The following is a 22,434-nucleotide window of genomic DNA, read 5'->3' as shown; positions in this document are numbered from 1 at the left end:
TGAGTCCGTCTATGTGTTTTGTCCATTTTAATTGTCTGTCCATTGTGAGTCCTGGGTAAGTCACATGTTCTAGTTCTTTGAGATTCGTTGTTTATTTTTATGTTCATGTTATGGTTCTTCTTTTGTGTTTCGAAATGTATTATATTGCATTTCTTGGCATTTAGTGTTAAGAAGTTTTTGTTTGTCCATTCTAATAGTTTTTGCACGTCATTGTTGATTCTCTACCCTCAGAACAGTGTTTCTTAATGGGTGCTCCGCGGGCAATTTCCAAATTGTAATATGTACGCCTATTTTACATGACTTTTTTTTCTCTTTTCTATTTAATAAATCTGATATGTATATTTTGTAATGTGCTGAGAATTAATTGAATACTCTGTAGTGTTTTCAATGTAACTAAAAAATTAATTAATGAAAAAATAAATAAATGGTGTCTTTATTTTCCCTTTTTTGGGGTCTTCTACCAAAACATGATAACATCGGCCAAAAAAAAGTTACATTAATGAACAATAAACATGAGAACATCATGAACAGAAAAGAATGACAATATAGATACAAACAATAGACAACAAAAACATATGTGGATGGCTCGGAGTGTACATTCGTTATTTTTGTTTATTACCTCCATGGAAAACGCAAATGTCAACAATTATTCTTTTCTCACTCAAAATTCTTATTAATTTTTTTATTTTTTTGTCTCATTTAATGTTTATATCTTTTTTAATTTATGAAAACTTAATCGGCCTTATCATGTTAAAAAATTGTTGTTTTTAATACTTATTTTGTATGAATGTATGTTTTCTGAATAAAATAAAATAAAAATAAATAAATATGTTCAAGAATGACATAATAATTTATTTATTTACACTCCATTAAAATACAATTTTACGTTAACTTTGCCCAGCTAACAAGGGCACATACCCCGTTCCAAGCTAGGCAACTACATTCTAATATATGATAATAGTTAACAAATTAATAGAGAGCACAGACAAATAAAATATAAACTTATTCGTATACACATTTTGATACATATACATACACACATATACATATATACACACACACACACACATACACCCATGCACATACACATACATACATTCATAAAAACATAGATTATTTATTCATGCGAAACTTCATAGTTGCCATATATAAATATATCTTTTTAAATTATTCCTTATTTTTATATTTTATTTTCGACATCCAGTAAGAATCTCCAATCCGTGGCATGCATCAACTTTTCTGACTCCCTACGACCAATGTCATAAAAGAGCGAGGTCAACACCTTCCGCAACTTGACAACATTCCTGTCTTTCCACGATTCTGGCGAAAGGTTACGGACCTTTTTGTCTACGTAATAGTTTTGTCTCGATGCCAGAACAGTGTTGACCCCTTCACTTAGTATCAGATCCCTATTGGAGTATCTTGTATTATGGTTGTGGTTGACGCTTGGGTAAATGTCTCTATTTATGTGTGTAACCACTACCGTTCTCAATACATACTGCTGAATAATATTCAGTACTCTGAATTCTTTGAAGAGCAAGTCACTTGGATAGCGAAATGTTTTTTTTAAATTACTCGGATTAAAGATTTCTGTGCGATTGCTACAGGTTGATTGTAATTTAACAACTGCTAGGGTCAGATCCGAAAGTGGAATGTTCATCCTTTATTACAATAAACAGGTCTAACACTTACCCTAACTGGTAAATGTGGTCTCACTGCTATGCAGATGATACACAGATTTATTTTTATTGCAAACCAGGTGAGAGAAGTGTGCTTATCAATTTAATTGATGGATGCATCGAGAAAATAGGAAACTGGATGGCTGAAAACAGACTAACATTAAACCCATCAAAAACTGAACAACTATGGGTGGCTTCAGCCAGACGACAGAATTTGATCCAGGATACGGCCCTACCCAATGTAGGGAGTACCGCTTTACCCACCGTCAAACTACTGGGAGTTTTACTCAATTCTGAGCTTTCTCTTGACGCTCAAATTAGCAGAACGATAAGTTCATGCTTCTTACCAGTTAAGACAAATTAAATGCATACGCAAAAATAAGCTGGTTGATGCCGCCCGTCAATTAATAGCGAGACTTATTTTCGGAATCTCTAAGTTCAATCATATCACCCCACTACTTCGGGAACTACACTGGCTACGTTTTCCACAGAGGATCGAATACAAACTCTGTTGGCTTATGTATATGTCACTGCACAACTCTGCTCCGGAATATCTAGGGGAACTATGCATTCCATATGAACTAGCTAACAGACGTCTCACTCTTAGATCAGCTACGTCTACGGCGAGAGGAAAAGTTATTATACCTCTACGCAAACAGCGCACTAAATTTAGTGAACGCGCATTTGCGGTCGTAGGCCCTATGGCATGGAATGCTCTCCCAGCAGAGGTGCGAGGCTGTGAAAGTGAAGTGATATTTCGTAAAAAACTTAAAACCCACTTGTTCTCTAAATCATTTGAATAAATCCGTAGCATGTGACAACAAAATAATTTGTTTTAATTAAATTACAAATTTAAAAGCTTCAATTAAATTTATTTAACAATAGAATCACTATGTAAAGCGCCCTTGAGGTATTATATTACGAAAATGGCGCTGTATAAGTTATCCATAATAATAATAACTATATTTTCAGCATTTTATTGAATGTTAACCGTTCCTTACAGACATACTCTGGGTAACTTTCATTGTGCGTTTTGTAATATAAATAATATACATAGATATACATAAATTAATTATAAACATAAATACGTGGCGTTTATAACTGTCTGAATAATTTGTGAATTATCTCTGATTATTAAGTTAGTCTTCTTTGTTTATTCTCAAATGTAAAAATATTTTAAAAAGTATATTGTTAAGTGTCCTCGGCACGGGTGACCCCAGTGAGGTCACATTGAGTAAAAGAGCTGAAACCTTTATCATGTGGGTGAGATTTATCCGGCTGAACCAAATCACCTACTAGGCAACGCCTGAAAACAATTTTCCGAAACCAGCCAATGACAGGTTATAAGCTCTGTAAATGCCGAGGCTTCCATATTCCCTTCTCAAAGATGATTTCCTCACTATCGCAACAAATTAAGATCTAAATAACTCACTCCCTAGGGAGGAAATCCAGCCAGTCTGCAAGCATTAGACGTACTGAAACATTGTGTAATGGTAAAAGAAGAAGTATAAAAATCAGAAAATTGTTTTCAGGCGTTTCCTAGTAGGTGATTTGGTTCAGCCGGATGAATCTCACCCACGCGATGAAGGTTTCAGCTCTTTTACTTCACAAAAGTCAACAGATGGAAGAGTTGAGGAAATGTGGATGTTCAAACATGGGCAGAATGGTAAATGTTACACAGTGTGTAAAGTGGCCACTTAAACCAGCCAATGACAGGTCATAAGCCCTGTAAATACCTAGACTTCCATATTCCCTTCTCAAAAACGTTTTCCCTCTCTGTTGAAATAAATTAAAATATTTCCATATTATTTACATTTAACCCTTCATTATTTGTATGTGAGATTTTAACTCCTGTATTTTTATTAAACTCATGATTCAAATTGATTAGGCGATTTGCGAATTCAGATAAATTATTATTGTGAAGACACCTCATAAAAAAGTCGGCAAGTGGTTATCTAAAAATATTTAATAACATTTGATAAATGAGTAAACTATGCAGAAGCTTGTAACATTGTACACACGTTAAAACAAAATTAACTAAACTATACTATGAAGAGAGGAGAGGAGAGGAGAGGAGAGGGGATGGGAAGGAAAGAAGAAGCAGAAAGGAAAAACTCAAACATTCGGATGGTGACATTTCAATCTTGATTTAAATGTCAATAAAGAAGGAACGATAATAAAGGATAATAATAATAATAATGTTTGAATAATTTATATAGCGCCATTTTTGTGAAAATCACCTCAAGGGCGCTGTACAATAATTAAATATCCCAACACGCCTTGCAGCTACAGAGCGCATGGACGGTTGGGATTCTAGTTCCTCGTCTCCAATTATGATATACATGAGCTAGATAACAGAACGCCTTGCAGCTACAGAGCGCATGGACAATAAGAAATCTAGCCCCTTTTTACATTTTTATCTTTATTTTTTTTATTTGACAATGAAGTCTAGAGTTTAAGTGATATTTTAAAAACGAAATAAAAAGCAATTTTATAAAATTAGAATTTAGATAACAACAAGTCTCGCAGCTGCTGAGCGCATGGACGGTTGAAATTCTAGACCCCGTTTACTAAATTTAGATATTTGATAGTTGATAACATTTACATAATGTGATAAAAATAATACGATGTGTAACATCACAAAAAGTCTTGCAGCTTCAAAACGCATCGACAAATGGAATTTCAACAACATAAGAATGATTTAAAAAAGTTAATAGTAAAAAATAATTTTAAGAAACGCAATAATAATACATTGAGCAAAGAACTAGTGAGTATGGCGATTATGTGAAGAAAATAGTCAACTAGTGTATCAACAATATCCTGTAATGTTTTTTAAATACGCTTGTAGCTAACGCGCTACCGGCGTCGTGTTGTGGTTCCGCTGCAGTCACTAAAGCTAGGGTTTCCTAGGATAGCGGTGCCCGTATCTTAACGGCCGTAGTGAACGGTGATGCGGTGGACAGCCGTCGTAGTGGTGACTAGAGAGTGGTTTTATTTTTTAATGGTGTTATCAACACCATTTTTATAGGAAACCACTCTCTAGTCACCGTTACGACGGCTGTCAACCGCATTAATGTTCACTACGGCCGTTAAAATACGGGCACCGCTGTCCTAGGAAACTCGAGCTTAACGCACACGTCCCGATCCACTGGTTGTAAGGCAGCGGAGGCTAGGCGATCTTGTCAAACTCGTCAGGGCCGGAGATGTCCTCAGAAGGGCCTCTTACTTCAGGTTGAAGTTGCCGGTTCGCCGTGGTCAGGAATCCGTAGGGAGAGAAGTCCAAAATCCAAGTCCAGGGTGAAGCGAAGGTGTCAAGCGAAGTGAAGTAGAATCGAGTAGAAAGCCGGGTCGGGGAGAAGCGAGTAGAGATGAGTAAAAGCCAAACGTCAGAGAAGAAATGTCATTTATTTTGGAGTGTACACGTTATATACCGTTCGCGCTACGGGCCCCACCATTCACCCCGCCGAGCGGGTCTAGCCGTCGTATGCCGCGCGGAGAGAGAGAGAGCGTAGAGAAGGCCGCACGCCCGCTCCATCTGTCTCCCTCCCTCAACGTATATACCCCCTCCAGCTCTCACGGCATTCTTGCGGCGGCAACGCAGCGCGAAACGATGAACATTCAAAAATATACTTGAAACTAATTTACGAACTAAATGCCTATTCTAAATGTCTCGGTATGGAAAAGGCCACCCCCGAAAGTGACAAATACTAGTCTTTATTGGAGGGGCAGCTCATTTCTAACTCATACCGAGATCCCTAAATCTAAACACTTAGTCTAGCGCAGTGGCGGTCCCTATAAGGGCCGCTTTCCGTCTTGACGTCCGTAACAACGCTTCTTCTAAAAAAATATAAAAATCCATTACACTTACTTTCTGAACATGCCTCAGATGGAGATATTTTCATGACCTGAACTTTTTATGGATGTGAGTAGTAAGAAATATTCGGACCAGAATCACTACTGCGTTTTTCTAATCATATTTATTAATTTTTGGCCTTGTAGTGAAAATTTTGTGGCATGGGGTGTTGAGGGGCACTTTGTAATAAGTAATTGAATCGCCCTCCAGTCGTCAATAAAAGGCAGCGTCGAAAATGGTATTAGTATATTTGATTCACTTTTGAAGATAACAATACGTCTCTAACTACTTGTTGAGTTTACTGTACTTATAATTAACGAGCTGAACACGGCAATGCTCTGCTATTTCTAGATTTGAGTTCTTGCTAAATAGATTGAATGAACACAATCGAAAGTTTGATATCAATTATTGTATTTAGTCCAAATTATCTCATTTATGTATATATCTATGTAGGTACGTATGCATTATTATTTTTGTGTTCCCGTTTAGATAAATTGTGAGGACTGAGAATTTTGATAAATAGGTGTTCGAACATTGTTTTCCTGTCACTGTCTTGCAAATGCCTCCCGATACTGTGCGAAAAAGACAACTGCATGTCTCAGACATTTTGTTAGAATAGACAAAATCGACGTTTCGCTCTACTGTTTCCCTCACCTCAAAACTGAATCGATTTTATTATTATTTTAGACACAGTATACAGTTATTCTGATGATAAAGTTTTCTGTATTGGTATGTTTTGCGTTTTTCAAAATATTTATTCAGTGAAACCTCTATCTATCGTTTTTAAAGGGACTTATTGATATAAACTATGATTGCGGGAAAACAATGAATGCGGAATTAAGAGGTCAATACACAAGGAGATAATATCGGGTAAAGATACCGCCTTGGCAATCTGCATTACCATTGGCAGGTTAAAATTTTAAAAAAGAGACAAGTTTCAGAGTGTAAATAAATGTATTTAAATAAAATTAGAAAACAGAACAAAAACAAACAAAAAAATAAGTTTATTGCATTGGAAACAATCTTTCATCGACGTTTGTTTTTGTACTGTTTTATTCCCGTAAGTCAAGATTATATTTTCGGCTTTGCAAATAATATTTTTTCGGCATCAGTTATTGAATGTGAGTAGTAGAATGTTTTTAATCTTTCGAAAATAGTGTATGCTTCTGAAAATTAAGGTTCAGGCGGCGGCTCCTCTTCATCAATATCGACCTCTTCAGCTGTCTCCTTCAACATTGCATCACAAGCTTTCGATAGTTTCTATCCCACACGTTGGGATATTGTCGTCTAATGTGACAAAATCGTTGAAATTCGTCTGTGTATCAAGTCTTAGCCAATCATCTTCTTTTAAAACCTTAACTTGTTATAACTGTCATTATATCTCTCTTTCTCTTTCGAACGTTCTGCGCATTAGATTATACACAAAATATTAAAATATGTCAAGCACGCATCGTAATTCAAACGATGAATGCGGAAAATGGTGCATAGAAAATCGATCGATGCGATAAATTTTTGTATATTTTATATGAAATTATTTCGGAGTTGGAAGAAATAAACAACACATCCGGGAAAACGATTATTCGAGGAACGATAGATAGAGGTTTCACTGTATTTGTATTCCGTGCGCCTGAATACAGAAGATAAAACTGTGCTTTTTTACGGCTTTGAATGGTTTTAGTTCCCATAATAAACCTTTTTTTTTTTAAACGCAACAATATAAAGCTAGGGTTTCCTAGGACAGCGGTGCCCGTATTTTAACGGCCGTAGTGAACGGTGATGCGGTGGACAGCCGTCGTAACGGTGACTAGAGTTTGGTTTCCTAGGAAAACGTTGTTATCAACACCATTTAACACCGCTTCCCTAGGAAACCACTCTCTAGTCGACGTTACGACGGCTGTCCACCGCATCACCATTCACTACGGCCGTTAAGATGCGGGCACTGCTGTCCTAGGAAATCCTAACTTAAGGACACGCCAATCGTAAATATCCATAATGTACAAAAAAAGAGCTCTGAGCTGGTTTGGACATGTAGAGCGATACACAACGAAAGAACGGCCAAAAATATTTACAATGCGAATGTTCATGGATGCAGAAATAGAGGAAGACCAAGAAAAAGATGGCATGACCAAATCCAACAAATACTTGATGATGGATATGGCAAAAGTCGGCGCGCGTGCATGCGAAGATTTATGAATGTAGAGGAAGCGAGATCTGAATGCAAAGATAGAGTGATATGGCGTTATATCCTCTCTCCCTACCCTTACGGGGAAACGGCGTGATAGTTTGTTGTTGTTATTGAAAAAAAACCATTTCTCTAATGCCATAATTCAGAGAGAAAATACGTGAATCCGTTTGTATGAAGAAAAGTCAGACAGCGTTTCCTCTTAAGGTTAAACCTCCTCCTTCTCCTCTTAAAAAGCTCTGCGCTGGTTTGGACACGTAGAACGAATAGACAGCGAAAGAACGGCTAAGAATATTTACAATGCGAATGTCGATGGATGCAGAGACAAAAGAAGACTGAGAAAAAAATGGCATGACCAAATCCAACAAATGCTCGAAGATGGACATGTCAAAAGTGGGACTAATCGGCGCGCACGGATGAAAAGATGTATGAATGTGGAGGAAGCGAGATCTTTATTCGAAGATAGAGGGATGTGGTGTTCTACCCTCTTTGTCTACCCTTTTGGAAAACGGCGTGACGGTTTTTTGTTGTTTTTGTAATTAATATGCGGTGTCAGAGAAATTTATTGAATCGATCCTTAGCCATTGTTTTTCTTAACATATATTACAACAGAGACAAAGAACATGTTAGAAAAGGGAATATAGAAGTCTGAGCATCTACAGGGCTGATGACCTGTCATTTCTTTTTTTTTAAATTTAATTAAAAACGGTCAGCCATTGACAGGTCATAAGCCCTGTAGATGCCTAGACTTCTATATACCTTCTCTCAAATGTTCTTCATCTCTGTTGTAATATGTTAATATAAACAGCTCCTCAGGGAGTTGAATCCAGTCCTTGTCTACAAAAATTTGGACAAACTCAAAATATTGTATATTGAGTTTGTCTAAATTTTTGTAGACAAGGACTGGATTCAACTCCCAGGGAAGCTGTTAATATTCACATATTACAACAGAGATGAATAACATTACCTAAAGGGAAGGAAATATAGAAGTCTAGGCATCTACGAGGCTTATTACATGTCATTGGTTGGTTTAAGTGGCCACTTACCTATCTGTGTAACATTCACCATTCTGCCCATATTTGAACATCTATATATTCCTCCAATTCATTTATCTGTTGATGTTTGTGAAGTTAAAGAGCTAGAACCTTTATTTATGCTGGTGAGATTCATCTAATTGAATTATTTCGCCTACATACTAGGCTACGCTCTTATGCCCCAGTGGCAATAATACACTTAATAAACAATTCATATTTATGATTTCAGATGGATAATATTAAACACATGGTTTTGGTAGCTTGTCTGGTACATTGTTCTCGAGCAGACAGTGACAACAAGATAGCTCTTAGTTCTTCAGAAAGAGTTGACATCAATGAAGCCCAGACGACAGAAGCATCTTGCCCCATCGGAACGGAGAAATACGGTGACCATTGTGTCAACTCTACAGAATGCCCGCCGGGCAGTTCTTCGGTCAACGGTGTATGCCTGGTGGCGGAGGCATCTTGCCCCATTGGGACAGAAAAGCAAGGTGACAGTTGCGTTCATATGGCACATTGCCCTCCTGGCAGCGTGGATGTCGATGGCATCTGCGTGATGACAGAGGCATCTTGCCCCAACGGGACCGAAAAACAAGGTGACCAGTGTGTTTACACCGCCCAATGTCCCCCCGGTAGCATTTTCGTCAACGGGGTATGCCAGATGGCGGAGGCATCTTGCCCAATTGGGACAGAAAAGCATGGTGACAATTGCGTTCAAATGGCACATTGCCCTCCCGGCAGCGTGCACGTCAATGGCGTCTGCGTGATGACAGAGGTATCTTGCCCCGATGGGACTGAAAAACAAGGTGACGAGTGTGTTTACACCGCCCAATGTCCCCCTGGTAGCATTTACGTCGACGGGGTATGCCAGATGACCGAGGCATCTTGCCCCAACGGGACAGAGAAACGAGGTGACCAATGTGTGTACACATCTGCTGAATGCCCGCCAGGGAGCGTAGAAGATAATGGAGTTTGTAGAATGATTGAAGACGTCTACCATTCAGAACTATAAATGCCTTCCACCACTACCTGTACTCCAACCGACAGGTCATAGTTACCGTGGCATTACATTTTTACTATTGGCCTCCTTAGTTTGACAGGGTCAAACTAAACATTGCAATAAAACAATAAATATTTTCATAGAATAGAATCGTCCCTCACAGCACCCCGCCAACACATATGTACCTATGTTTTCAATCATTTGTCTCAGTCTGTTTCATTTTATTACTATGTATTGTATCTCTTTCTACTTATTTTTCAACGTACCTACACTTAAGATAATATTTAGTTTTATATAAATGATCCGTACACTGTATAATATTTACTAGTCTGAGGATGTCCCAAGATGAAGAAAGCTCTAATTGGTTGAATAAATAAGTGGAAGTGTACAAAGTATTTCCAATTGATAACTTATATGTAAATATAAGTAATTAGTTATAACATAGCAAAATGCATAGAATTAAGAATGGTCCAGAAACCGCATACGCACATCAAACAGAAGGTGACTAAACTACTCATAAATGGGTAGGTTTACGTTTTGACCCATTAGTTTCTTTGTAGACGTCGCTCAGTACGCAACTCCTGATTTGAATTCAACTATGCCGTGTTGTGTCCTTTTAAAGTGTAGAAATTCTGCTAGGACCTTAAAGAAACAGGATGCAATCACATTTCATGTGTAATTAGCAAAGGAATGTGTATATAACAAATGCATTACTTAAAAATTGAATTATTTTTCCATCTGTCAGATTGTCGAAGAAACAAAATGGAAATTTTGTTAGTGTTGCCAGTGTAGTTAATTTTTTTACCCTTCTTTGCTCATCTAATGAGAGAATTAATGAAAATGGGATCTCGGATTAAACAACTCTGTGGTGGACATTTGACCGACATTATCTCTTAAACATCAAATATTATTTAACATGATATAAGAATATCCGTTTAATGTAAAATAAAATTAGTTGTACATTTTAAGTTCAAAGTTCATTAATTCAATTACTCTTATTAAATGACCCTTTACTTATCTCCTCTGTTGTGTCAATCAATATTTCAGCATACACAATAAAATTTTAGAGAAATTGACAGATTGCTTTTTTTTAACCTTTCATTTGTGTTATGATTTTTTTTCCCCATCAAGCAGCATTATGCTGCAACCTCACGAATGCACGCGGCGAAAGTAGGGCATAGTGGGGGAATTATTGGACACAGTTTGATGTAGTCAAATATGATTCTACGTTCCTTCTGGACTATTCTTAATTCTATGGCAAAATGTATAAAACTCAACGAAATATATATAGAAAAAACTCCAAGAAGGTATAAACTGATAGAAAAACAGTCGAATTTAGTGAAATGGATTGCGCTTCGGTGATTACTATTAGTTATCAGTTTGTTGCAAAGTTTTCGATTCAGTTAACAATCGTGGTTAAGTTTTTCATTATTTGTATTGTTAATTATTAATCTTCTATGGATTTACATAATATAATACCTGAAGGGCGCTTTACAAAGTGATTATGTAAATAAATAAATTTGATTTTAACTTAACTTCGCTGATCATTCTGCTGATTTGTATGAAGTGTCATCTCTATATGTTATATCTCAATGATTTTCGGCCGATATTATCATCACAAATTATACGCTACCATGCCCAGAATTATAATTACAATGTTCGGGTAAGGGGCCCTAATAAAGGAAAAAGAAAACAAAAATACCAGGTACCTAATTGACCGGTGATAGTCCAAAAATCAAACAATTACTTTGGTAGGTACTTTTGTCTCAATCAAACAACTTCAATTATCATTCTGCCTCTTGTTAACTTCTTTCCTAGCTTATTTTTTAGAAATTATATATTGTGATCGTAATCTGGTCTCCCTCCCGTTCAACATCGTCTGCTAAGAAAAATAGCACGGATGTTTGGCCTCGAGAGGGGAGACTACACTTACGGAGAAATGGAGTCAATGTTCAAAATCTCGAGTCTACAAACACGTAGAAATAACATTGACTCCATATTTATGTTTAATTTGCTGAATGGCTTAATTAACGTACCATCGTTACTGGAACAAGTGGCATTCAATGTTCTGATCCGCCGGTTGCGAAATAATAATATGCTGTTCCTTGATCAACACAGCACAAACTATGGCTTGCGTGCACCAATGTCCCAATTGTGTCGCATTGTAAACTCGAGACAAGATCTGGAATTTTTTGGGTGTAAGTCTTTATAGATTTAAAAAATCGCTAATATTGACTACATTTTGTCTCGAGGTAGTAATTTTTTATTTATTTTTTTGTCGTATCTTAGATTTTTTTTATTTGTATTTTATTTGATTAGTTACTGTATTTATTTCAAGAAATTGTGTTTACCATTGTTGGAATGAACTGTATAAGTTCGTCAATAAATAAATAAATATTCTTATCTCCTCACACTCGTATGGGTGAATATTTGAACATAAGCAAGATGGCGGCGGTCCAGAAAAAATCACCATTATCACATTAAATTTTATCTGTGGTTTTTCAGTCAAGCGCCGAGCGGCCGCGTCCGTATGTCGAGGATACAAAATACACAAATTACAATATAATTTGACGACTAAACTATGTTTTTATGTAGATAAACTTAACAGTAAGTAACAATTCCAGTATATAAAGTAGAACGATGTATAAATTTGTACTTAAAAGCATAAACTGCGAGAGTTACATTGAACGAAATGTTCAGGAAACAGAATTTTGTGATTGTGCGATTTCCAATTTTCCAAAACATCGTTGCTTTTGAACCAAATGAGATAATTTCAATTCATAAGAACTTTTAATGTTAAATAATTGTTTTTTTGATAATAATAGTACATGTTAAAATATAATATCTGGGACTTCTGACGTTTTTTGCATTAAAACAAACCGAACTTCAGATTTTTATTTCAACCTAAATAAAAGCATTTTTATGACCAAAGTAGACTTCGGTGTATAAAATAATTTGCGATAATTTCTGCATTTTATTTCTCTTAATTTCTCTCTCCTAACTTGATTACACATATTATTGTCACCCCTCTCAAACCAACTATCTTTGTCACTCACCAATACCGCGTATACACAGACCAGGAAACGAATGTACCTCTCATATCGACATTTTTAACTCGAGTCTGTGAATTCAAATCATCTTTTTATAAATATGTTATGATGTTCTATAGTAACGATTAACGAATTATTTGCAAAACCTATTTATACTAATGATCTGGTGTTTATTCATTTGATATTTTTTATATCTTTTGTCTGCTGACAAACATAATTATATATTTCTTGTTAGTTTTATTTTTCTTTTTATACCCATGTTTTAATATTGTTTTTTAGTTTATATTTTTTGTAAATCTAACTAACTCATTATGTTGTTATATTGTAAAAGGCACTTGTGCCGTATTATAAATAAATAAATAAATAGTATAGTAACTAATATTTACACACACCATTTTGTTTATTTATTTAAAACTTCAAGTACAAAAAATAGGTACTTTGGCAGAACTTATTGCTAAAAGCAATATCTTCCTAGCAACCAAAAAACAGGCTAGTCAAAAGAAGAGTTGGTCAAAATGTTGGTCAAAACCAAAAATCGAAAATATATATCAAAAAGATTCATCCAAAAAAAAAATTCCTATTTGATTAAAAAAACGGTTGTTTTTTTTAATTGAGAGATAAGGCTCGCACATATCAGTTTTTAAAAAGTACATTTTGCGAGAATTTTGAATAGGCGAGGAATGTGGAATAAGATATTTTTATTTGAACTTTTATAATATTCTTTATATTTAAACTCTTTATTGATTGTTAATTTGCTGCATACCTATTGCTATAGTTTCTTGTTAAATTTGCCTTTGTTATTTCTTTATTTTCAGCTGATTTTATGTATCTATATTTTTTCACTTTAGTACAGGTGTTTTGTATTTTATTTCATTATAATTGTTTTGTATTTTATTTCATTACAATTGTTTTATATTATTATTTTATACATTTTCAAAGGCGTAAGCCGTCGAATAAATAAATAAAAACATAGTATAACAGAGATGCAAAATATTTTAGAGAAGGTATATAGAAGTCTAGGCATCTACAGGGCTTATGACGTGTCGTTGGCTGGTTTAAGTGGCCACTTTACACACTGTGTAACATTCACCATTCTGCCCATATTTGAACATCTATATTCCTTCAATTCTTTCCTTCTCTAAAATATTCTTAATTTCTGTTGTAATATGTTAATATTAACAGCTCCCCAGGGAGTTGAGTCCAATCTTTGTCTACGAAAATTTGAACTAACTCAAAATATTGTTTGTAAATAAGAGTTCAGAAAGAGAGAGAAAGAGAGTGCAGGATTCTGAGAATATAAAGTGAGGATAAAAAATCAGGTCCTTGCGCTGTATAACTGCTAGACGTGTTGTAACTTATCTCCTTTATGTTATTAAAGTTTACAATAGTTGGAAACGGAGAACTAGAATCCCGATTGCCCATGCGCTTTTGCATTATTTTATTTTTAACGTATTTTGTTTAATTTTCATGATATTTACTTTGTATTTCTTGAAGGAAAAATAATGGAAATAGCTACGGTGAATATTAAGGCTGAACCGGGGACTGGCGATGTAAAGGGAGATATTCTCCGCACTGGGGAAGGGGCGCCATGTTCCCACGGAAGTGAGGAGCCAGGTGTTGCTACCGTGAAGGCTGAACCGGGGACCAATGCTGACCAGCCTAGGATAACCAGTGATATAATTATCCGCACAAAAATGGATATAGATTATCCTGACATCAAACAAGAATGTTTCGATTCCTCTCATAGAAATGAAATCCCCTCAAGTAAGTAAAACTTATCTCTGTCGCGAATATAAACATGGTCCAGGCACGAGCTGACTGTCCTCTGCTGTACAACTACTTCCCTCGTTACGTCACAATACATCTGGTCCAACAATCCGAGTGAGGCCATCATGTTTTCGTATCTTAGAACGGTTCCATTATTATGGTCTGAAAGGTAGGGTAGAACCTTTCTTGACGAAGTCCTCAAATAATTTTTCCATTTCATCTATGTATAAAATATTACTTATTATTAAGTATTTTTCCCATGTTTCTCCAATTCCATATAACCTTCGCACACGTCACCAATATTTAAAAAATTTTCTAGTATCATTGCACTACCTGTTTTATGTTCTCGGCAATGAGAATAATAATAATGGTTTATTGACGAAAATTGCAATTTCTCTATCTACTAAATACATACATAGGTTATAGATTTCTCTGGATTATGTCTAGTCTGCCTGACTAGGTACAACCTGTTTTAAGGCAGACATTTTTATGCAAAAATAAACAATAACATCACTATCTACTAGTTAATTTATTATAAAGTTATACAATTTGTATACCATCTATTATTTTTAAATGTTTTTTAGTAAGTTTTCCGATTTTTCTCTACCCAAATCCAGTAACCATTTTATTACAAATTTATTTAATTGAATTCGGGTCATAGTTTTGTAATGTTTGGGTAACATATTGAATACTTTGGGGCACAGAAACCAGAAATTTCTTTGTCCGAATTCAGTTTGTGGTAGACCCCATATCCCATCATTTAGTTTGACTTCTGGCAGTGTGGGAGTGTTCCTTTTGGGATTTGGTAGAATAATTTGCGTTAACAAACATAATTATTCTAGATATATACAATTTCCCTTTATCTAATATATCGAATTCCTTGTAGGCCTCCTTTTTAAGAAAAATTGGAGTTATGTGTGGCTTTTTCCTGTACATATTTTAAAAGTTTATAAAATATTAATTTTTAATGTGTGAGTTTCTAATACAGAATAAAAGTTCGGTTAGCTTAGTTAAAAAATGTGTTTTTTCTTGCTTGCGAAAGTGTTTTTTTTTTTGTGTTTTTCACTACCTTCTTTTTTACCGACTTTTTCGTTATCCGGCCCTGGGTCGGTCCCGTCAAGGCCGGTTAAGAGAGCGTCTACTGTACCCACATTTCTTTATCCTTTAAGCGATGAAATATTAAAAATAAAAATATATTAAAGTTGTTTTGATTTAGAGAGTCTTGCCTTAGGAAGCCTGAAATTGTCTCCACTTCTTGACTGCCGGACGAAAAAAAATTATTGCATTATTTTAATACTTGCTTATACATTCACTTGGAAATAGTCTTGTTAACTTGTTCTTGTTGTTTCAGGTTTACAAGCAAAGCGGAAAGATTTTTCCTCTTCAAAAACTAGCATGTTGACTCATGCTGGTAAAAAAACATTCTTATGCTCGGAGTGCCACTATAAATGTTCACAAAAAAGTCATTTGAAATTACACATGTTTACTCATACTGGTGAAAAACCATTCTTATGCTCAGAATGCCAATATAAATGTTCACGAAAAAGCAGTTTAAAATCACACATGTTAACTCATGCTGGTAAAAAACCATTCTCATGCTCGGAGTGCCAGCTTAAATTTCGCCAAAGAAGTTATTTGAAATTACACATGTTTACTCATACTGGTGAAAAACCATTTTCATGCTCAGAGTGCCAATATAAATGTTTGCGAAAAAGCAGTTTAAAATCACACATGTTCACTCATACTGGTAAAAAACCATTCTCATGCTCGGATTGCCAGTTAAAATTTCCGCATAGAAGTCATTTGAAATTACACATGTTAACTCACACTGGTGAAAAACCATTCTCATGCTCAGAGTGCCAATATAAATGTTCACGAAAAAGCTGTTTAAAATCACACATTTTAACTCATACCGGCAAAAAACCATACTCATGCTCCGAGTGTCAGTATAAATGTTCACGGATAGGTAGTATAAAATTACACATGTTGACTCATACTGGTGAGAAACAGTTCTCATGCTCAGAGTGCCAATATAAATGTTCACAAAGAGGTCATTTAAAAAGACACGTAATATCCGTTCATACTGGTGTGAAACCATTCTCATGCTCAGTGTGCCAACACAAATGTTCACTAAGAAGTAGTTTAAAATCACACATGGTTGTTCATACTGGTGTGAAACCTTTCTCATGTTCAGAGTGCCAATACAAATGTTCACAAAGAAGTCATTTAAAAAGACACATGTTGACTCACACTGGGGTGAAACCATTCTCATGCTCAGAGTGCCAGGAAAAGTTTACACGAAACAGCAGTTTAAAATCACACATGTTAACTCATTCTGGTGAAAAACCATTCTCATGCTCCGAGTGTCAGTATAAATGTTCACGGATAAGTAGTATAAAATTACACATGTTGACTCATACTGGTGAGAAACAATTCTCATGCTCAGAGTGCAAATATACATGTTCTCAAAGAAGTAACTTAAAAACTCACAAGTTGACTCATACTGGCAACAAAGGGTTCTCCTGCACCGATTGTAAATACACCTTTTCCAAAGAACGTGATTTAATTCACCATTCATCAAATCACATTGGCGAGAGAGTGCTTACTGTGAAATTGATAAAATTTATTCACAATAATTCATTGGTGTTATTTGCGTAATTTCATTTTTAATTGATTCTTATCCGCTTAGTTTTTACACCAATAACCACATTATAGTTATTTTTACATTAGGTATTATCATTGGTTGTAGAGGATCGTGTAATATAAATTCAGTTACAACAGTACAGAGCTGATTTATTATCTCGTAAAAGACTGCTAAAATGCAACAGACGAGATATTTTAAAACATAGTTATTTAATTTAAAAAAACATTCGTACATAGAATTAAGAATAGTCCAGAAGGAGCGTAGAATCATATTTGAATACATCGGACTGTGTCCAAAAATCCCCCCACTATGCTCCACTTTCGCCGCGCGCATTCGTGATGTCGCCGCATAATGTTGCACGATGGGTAAAAATATAATCATAACACAAATGTAAGGAAACAAAAAAACAATCTGTTAATTTCTCAAAAATTTTTTTGTGCACACGGAAATATTTATTGACACCACAGAGTAGATAAGTAAAGGGTTATTTTATAAGAGTAATTGAATTAATGAACTTTAAACTTAAAATATAAAACAAATTTTATTTTACATAAAACGGATATTTTTATATCATCTTAAATAATATTTGATGTTTTAAAGATGATGCCGGGGAAATGTCCACTACAGAGTTGTATAATCCGAGGTCTAATTATCATTAGTTCTCTCATTAGATGAGCAAAGTAGGGTAAAAAAATTTACTACCCTGGAAGCACTAACGAAATGCCCATTTCGTTTCTTCTACAATCTGACAGATGAAAAAATAATTCAATTTTTAAGTAATGCATTTGCTACTTACACTTTCATTTGCTAATTACACATGAAATGTGATCCCATCCTGTTTTTTTAAGATCCTCGCAGTATTTCTACACTTTAAAAGGACACACCACGGCATAGTTGAATTCAAATCAGGAGTTGTGTACTGAGCGACGTCTACAAAGAAACTAATGGGTCAAAACGTAAACCTACTAATTTATGAGTACTTTAGTCGCCTTCTGTTTGATGTGCGTATGCGGTTTCTGGACTATTCTTAATTCTATGAATTAGTATTTAATTATTAAGATTAAGTATCTCTACGGTTATTTCTTTATGAGAGTGCATTTTTTTTACAATAATAAAAGTTCTGTATTTAGTTATGTACGACTTTTATTTATATTTTTAGGGACTGTGATTCGTCGTGACTGACATCTTTAGTCTGATGGGAAACAACTAATTTTTATTTTATATGCGTGTGAAAGCATGATTTAGGGAATAAACGAGTTAATATGAACGGAACTAAGGTGTGAGGCTATTTTATTTATTTATTAATTTTTAAATTAACGGCATAATTTGCCTTTAATATATATTTAGCATAAATATATATTTTTTTAAATATACCGGGTGTTCTTGAAACCCTGTCACATCCGAAACCACGATGATCAGTATGAGCAAGAAGACATACCTATTGGCACATTGAAATAATTTTTTATAACCAAAATCCAAAATCTTAAATAAAATATTTAACAAAAACAAATGGTTGCTTAATAATAATAATAATCATATTTACCTGATTTATAAAGCGCCATTTTTGTCAAAAATCACCTCAAGAGCGCTTTACAATTGTATACCTAAACTTACATTATTATGGGGAGCAGGATATCAAAATGACATAAACAGACTACAAAGACAACAAAATAAAATATTAAAGTTAGTGTATGACCTTCCCTATTCAACTGCACCTAGAGAACTTTTTAAACAAACTAAGCAATTAAATATAACTGAACTCTTTCAACTAGAATCATTAAAATTTATCCATAAATTAGCCACTAATGTAATTGTAGACGAAGAACTAAAACTAGTAAAAAATTGTAGTCAACATGAACATAATACGAGAATATCAGACAAATACCATATACAACTTTCTAAAACAAGACAAGGACAATCAAGACTAATGAACCAGGGACTGAAATTATACAATAAACTACCAGACAAAACTTTTCAAAAGATGTAAAAAATATTATCTTGAACAACAGAGTATAAATGAAAAACGTATATATTATTTTATGTTATATGAATGTAATAATCCGTAAGGGTTTATAAATAAATTTTCAAATAAAAAAAAACATTCTAACTAAACTAAAGTGATATATTATATTTCCATATTTAAAATTGAGGGTATGATAGTCTAAAGAAGTGGGATTTTAGTTGTGATCTGAACTGACTGGGACTGTCGATGATTCGTAAGTTTAAAGGCAATCGGTTCCAGGCAGAGTGGCCGGCGGCGGCAAAAGATCGATCTTCTAATCTAGTGTTTGGGGAGCGACGGATTTCGACAAGTTTTCCTCTTCCCGAATCAAATGCTGACCTAAGAGTAGATTTTCTTTGACATGTATTTTCCCTGATTCAAAGGTCCGATAGGTATTTTGCAGCCATTTCATGAAGGGATTTGAATACTGTCCAGCACAGCTTGTATTTTATTCTCTCTGGACTTTTTAACCAGTGCAAATCTCGAAGATGTGAGAATATTTTTTTACTCCCGTAATAAGCCTTGCTGCTGCATTGAATTGAACTTTTGCAGGGGAGAACGAGGAAGGGTGAAGGGGAGTCTGATACACCATCAACCGCGCGACTGCGCCCCCTCGCTTCTCCCCTGCAGAAGTTAGCAATCATTTGTTTTTTTTAAATATATATATTTTTTAAATTGACTTTGTTCTAAATATTTTTTTAAATATGCTAATATATCTTCTTGCCCATACTGATCATCCTGGTTTTGGATGTCACGGGGTTTAAAGACATGTATAAATACATCACAAAAAAATATATAATCATATAACTACAACAATAGTGAGAAGTAGGTAAATACACATAGCAACCAAAAATATTAACGAAATAAATACATAAATATGAAAAAACAAAAAAGAAAACACAGTGTGTAAAGTGGCCACTTAAACCAGCTATTGACAGGTCATAAGCCATGTAGATACTAAGATTTCTATACCACCTTCTCTTAAATGTTCTTCATCCCTGTTGTGATATGTTAATATAAACAGCTCGCCAGGGAGTTGAATCCAGTCCTTGTCTACAAAAATTTGGACAAACTCAAAATATTGTTGATAAACCCACCTGGTCCATCAAGACGTATATAAATTGAAAAAATACATTTTCAGGCTTTGCCTAGTATGTAGGTGAAATAATTCAATTATATGAACCCACCTGCATAAATAAAGGGTTCAGCTCTTTAACTGCACAAAAATCAACTAATAAAAGAATTAAAGGGATATAGATTTTTAAATATAGGAAGAATGGTGAATGTTAGACAGTGTGTAAAGTGGCGACTCAAACCAGCCAATGTCAAGTCATAAGCTCTGTAGATGCTTAGACTTCTATATTATCTTCTTTGAAATGTTCTTCATCTCTGTGGTAATATGATTACACCTCTCGACGGAAAAAAGGTTTTGATAACTTTTACAATAGATGGAAAATATTACTGTGCTTAGCAATGGTTTAAAAAAATATATATTTTTTTTTGTATTTAATTTTTTTTGTTTTTTTACAATAAACAAAATGATAAAACAGAGTTACAACAGAGATGAAGAACATTTAAGAGAAGGTAATATAGAAGTCTAGGCATCTACAGGCCTTATGACCCGTCAATGGCTGGTTTAAGTGGCCACTTTATACACTGTGTAACATTCACCATTCTGCCTATATTTGAACATCTGTATTCCTTCCATTCTTTCATCTGTTGATGTTTGTGAAGTTAAAGAGCTGAAACCTTTATGTATGCGGGTGAGATTCATCTAATTGAATTATTTCAACCATACACTAGGCAACGCCTGAAAATATTATTTTTTCAATTTCTATACTTCTTCATGGACCAGGTAATTTATCAACAATATTTTGAGTTTGTCCAAATTTTCACTTTCACTTAAACCAGCCATTGACAGGTCATAAGCCCTGTAGATGCCTAGACTTCTATATTACCTTCTCTTAAATGTTCTTCATCTCTGTTGTAAAATGTGAATATAAACAGCTCCCCAGAGAGTTGAGTCCAGTCCTTGTCTACAAAAATTTAGATGAACTCAAAATATTGTTAATTAAACAGAGTATTAAAAAAATTAAGCATCATAACATAACAATGAAATACATATTAATAGAAAAATAGTAAACAAAATATCCCACTGAGGCAAAACCTGTTCGTGGGTATACAAAAAAATATTAATGAATTTTTGCTCCTATTATAAATAATGGGCAGTTATAAAATGGATTTATTTTTAACGGCGGAATAAGTGTGAGTTTTTTTAGAAACAGCTAACGTGAACTGAACGGTTATTAATATCAAAGTGTTTTATTGTTTGAAAAATCCATGAACCCAAAATAATGTAGGTATTGGAAGGTTATACTATTTCGTATAGAGATATTTTCGCATAATGCTGCGTTATTTCCCAATACAAACGTTGAATTTACGATGTTTATTGAATTACCTGCTTATTGACGTAAAAAAGTCTTTATCATGAATATTTTGGAGACGTAATCATTTCTTTTATAATAGGTAGGTATTTATATTTTGTATTATGCGTGCATTTTTTTGGTTTAAATGCATTTAGTTATTGAAATGAATATTTTCTACTGGCAATCGCTTTAAATCTGAGCTGGCAACATTGTTGTGGCATTTAGTAATGGCCGCACTCGGCTGTTTTGACAGTTCCGATGTTTGAGTCGTAAAGCGATTTGACAACGGTTTAAAAGTCTATTCTTTATAACGATTGACGGAGTGGCCCCCATCAATATAGAAACATTGGGTAATTTCCTTTAATAATCATATAATTATTAAAGGGCTGAGTTTGATATAGATTCATACATACAACACTTAAGGCACACGCCATAGAATTAAGAATAGTCCAGATTTTCCCATACCTACGTACATTACGATTACATGATTTTTTTACCATGTTTTTTTCCTTTTATCACATGTCGTACACAGAAAAATATATAGGAGAGATTAGGCCGATTAGGGCCAGATGTTATGAATTAGTGTTTGCTTTGTAGAACTCCATGTTATAATTTTATTATTGAAAAAATAAAACAAAAGAAATAATTAGCCAAAAATCAGTCCTTGGTCATTTAATCATATGTTCGCGACCCGCACTTGTGTTGGAATAATTGACGTATAATACATAGACATTACCTATCATCATCATCATTCCATGTCCGCTCCCTAGATGGAGCGTATGGTGTCCATGAAGATC

At 34.6% G+C, this 22,434-nt stretch overlaps 2 protein-coding genes across 2 annotated transcripts; both read left to right on the top strand.

Annotated features, from left to right (window-relative positions):
• Positions 1 to 5,603: 5,603 nt before the first annotated feature.
• Positions 5,604 to 10,140, top strand: LOC148278126 (uncharacterized). The gene is made up of 2 exons (XM_088231844.1): positions 5,604 to 5,770; positions 8,978 to 10,140. The coding sequence occupies exons 1-2, from the start codon at positions 5,768 to 5,770 to the stop codon at positions 9,758 to 9,760; spliced, it is 786 nt and encodes a 261-aa protein (XP_088087970.1). The 5' UTR covers positions 5,604 to 5,767; the 3' UTR covers positions 9,761 to 10,140.
• Positions 10,141 to 12,247: 2,107 nt separating this feature from the next.
• On the top strand, positions 12,248 to 17,343 carry LOC148278125 (uncharacterized). The gene is made up of 3 exons (XM_088231857.1): positions 12,248 to 12,355; positions 14,293 to 14,562; positions 15,917 to 17,343. The coding sequence occupies exons 2-3, from the start codon at positions 14,301 to 14,303 to the stop codon at positions 17,221 to 17,223; spliced, it is 1,569 nt and encodes a 522-aa protein (XP_088087983.1). The 5' UTR covers positions 12,248 to 12,355; positions 14,293 to 14,300; the 3' UTR covers positions 17,224 to 17,343.
• Positions 17,344 to 22,434: the final 5,091 nt, after the last annotated feature.

This window comes from Micrasema longulum, unplaced genomic scaffold (genome assembly GCF_059751315.1).
Source record: "Micrasema longulum isolate JH-2025_06_02 unplaced genomic scaffold, ASM5975131v1 h1tg000927l, whole genome shotgun sequence".
Lineage (NCBI taxonomy): Eukaryota > Metazoa > Arthropoda > Insecta > Trichoptera > Brachycentridae > Micrasema > Micrasema longulum.
The sequence above is the reverse complement of the archived record's forward strand: the minus strand, read 5'-3'. Positions and strand labels throughout refer to the sequence as shown.

What these genes read in the sequence shown, in the direction of transcription:
- LOC148278125 (XM_088231857.1), top strand. Translation starts at nt 14,301, where the DNA reads ATGGAAATAGCTACGGTGAATATTAAGGCTGAACCGGGGACTGGCGAT. An exon ending in TAGAAATGAAATCCCCTCAA is followed by an intron (nt 14,563 to 15,916) that starts GTAAGTAAAACT and finishes TTGTTGTTTCAG; the next exon opens with GTTTACAAGCAAAGCGGAAA.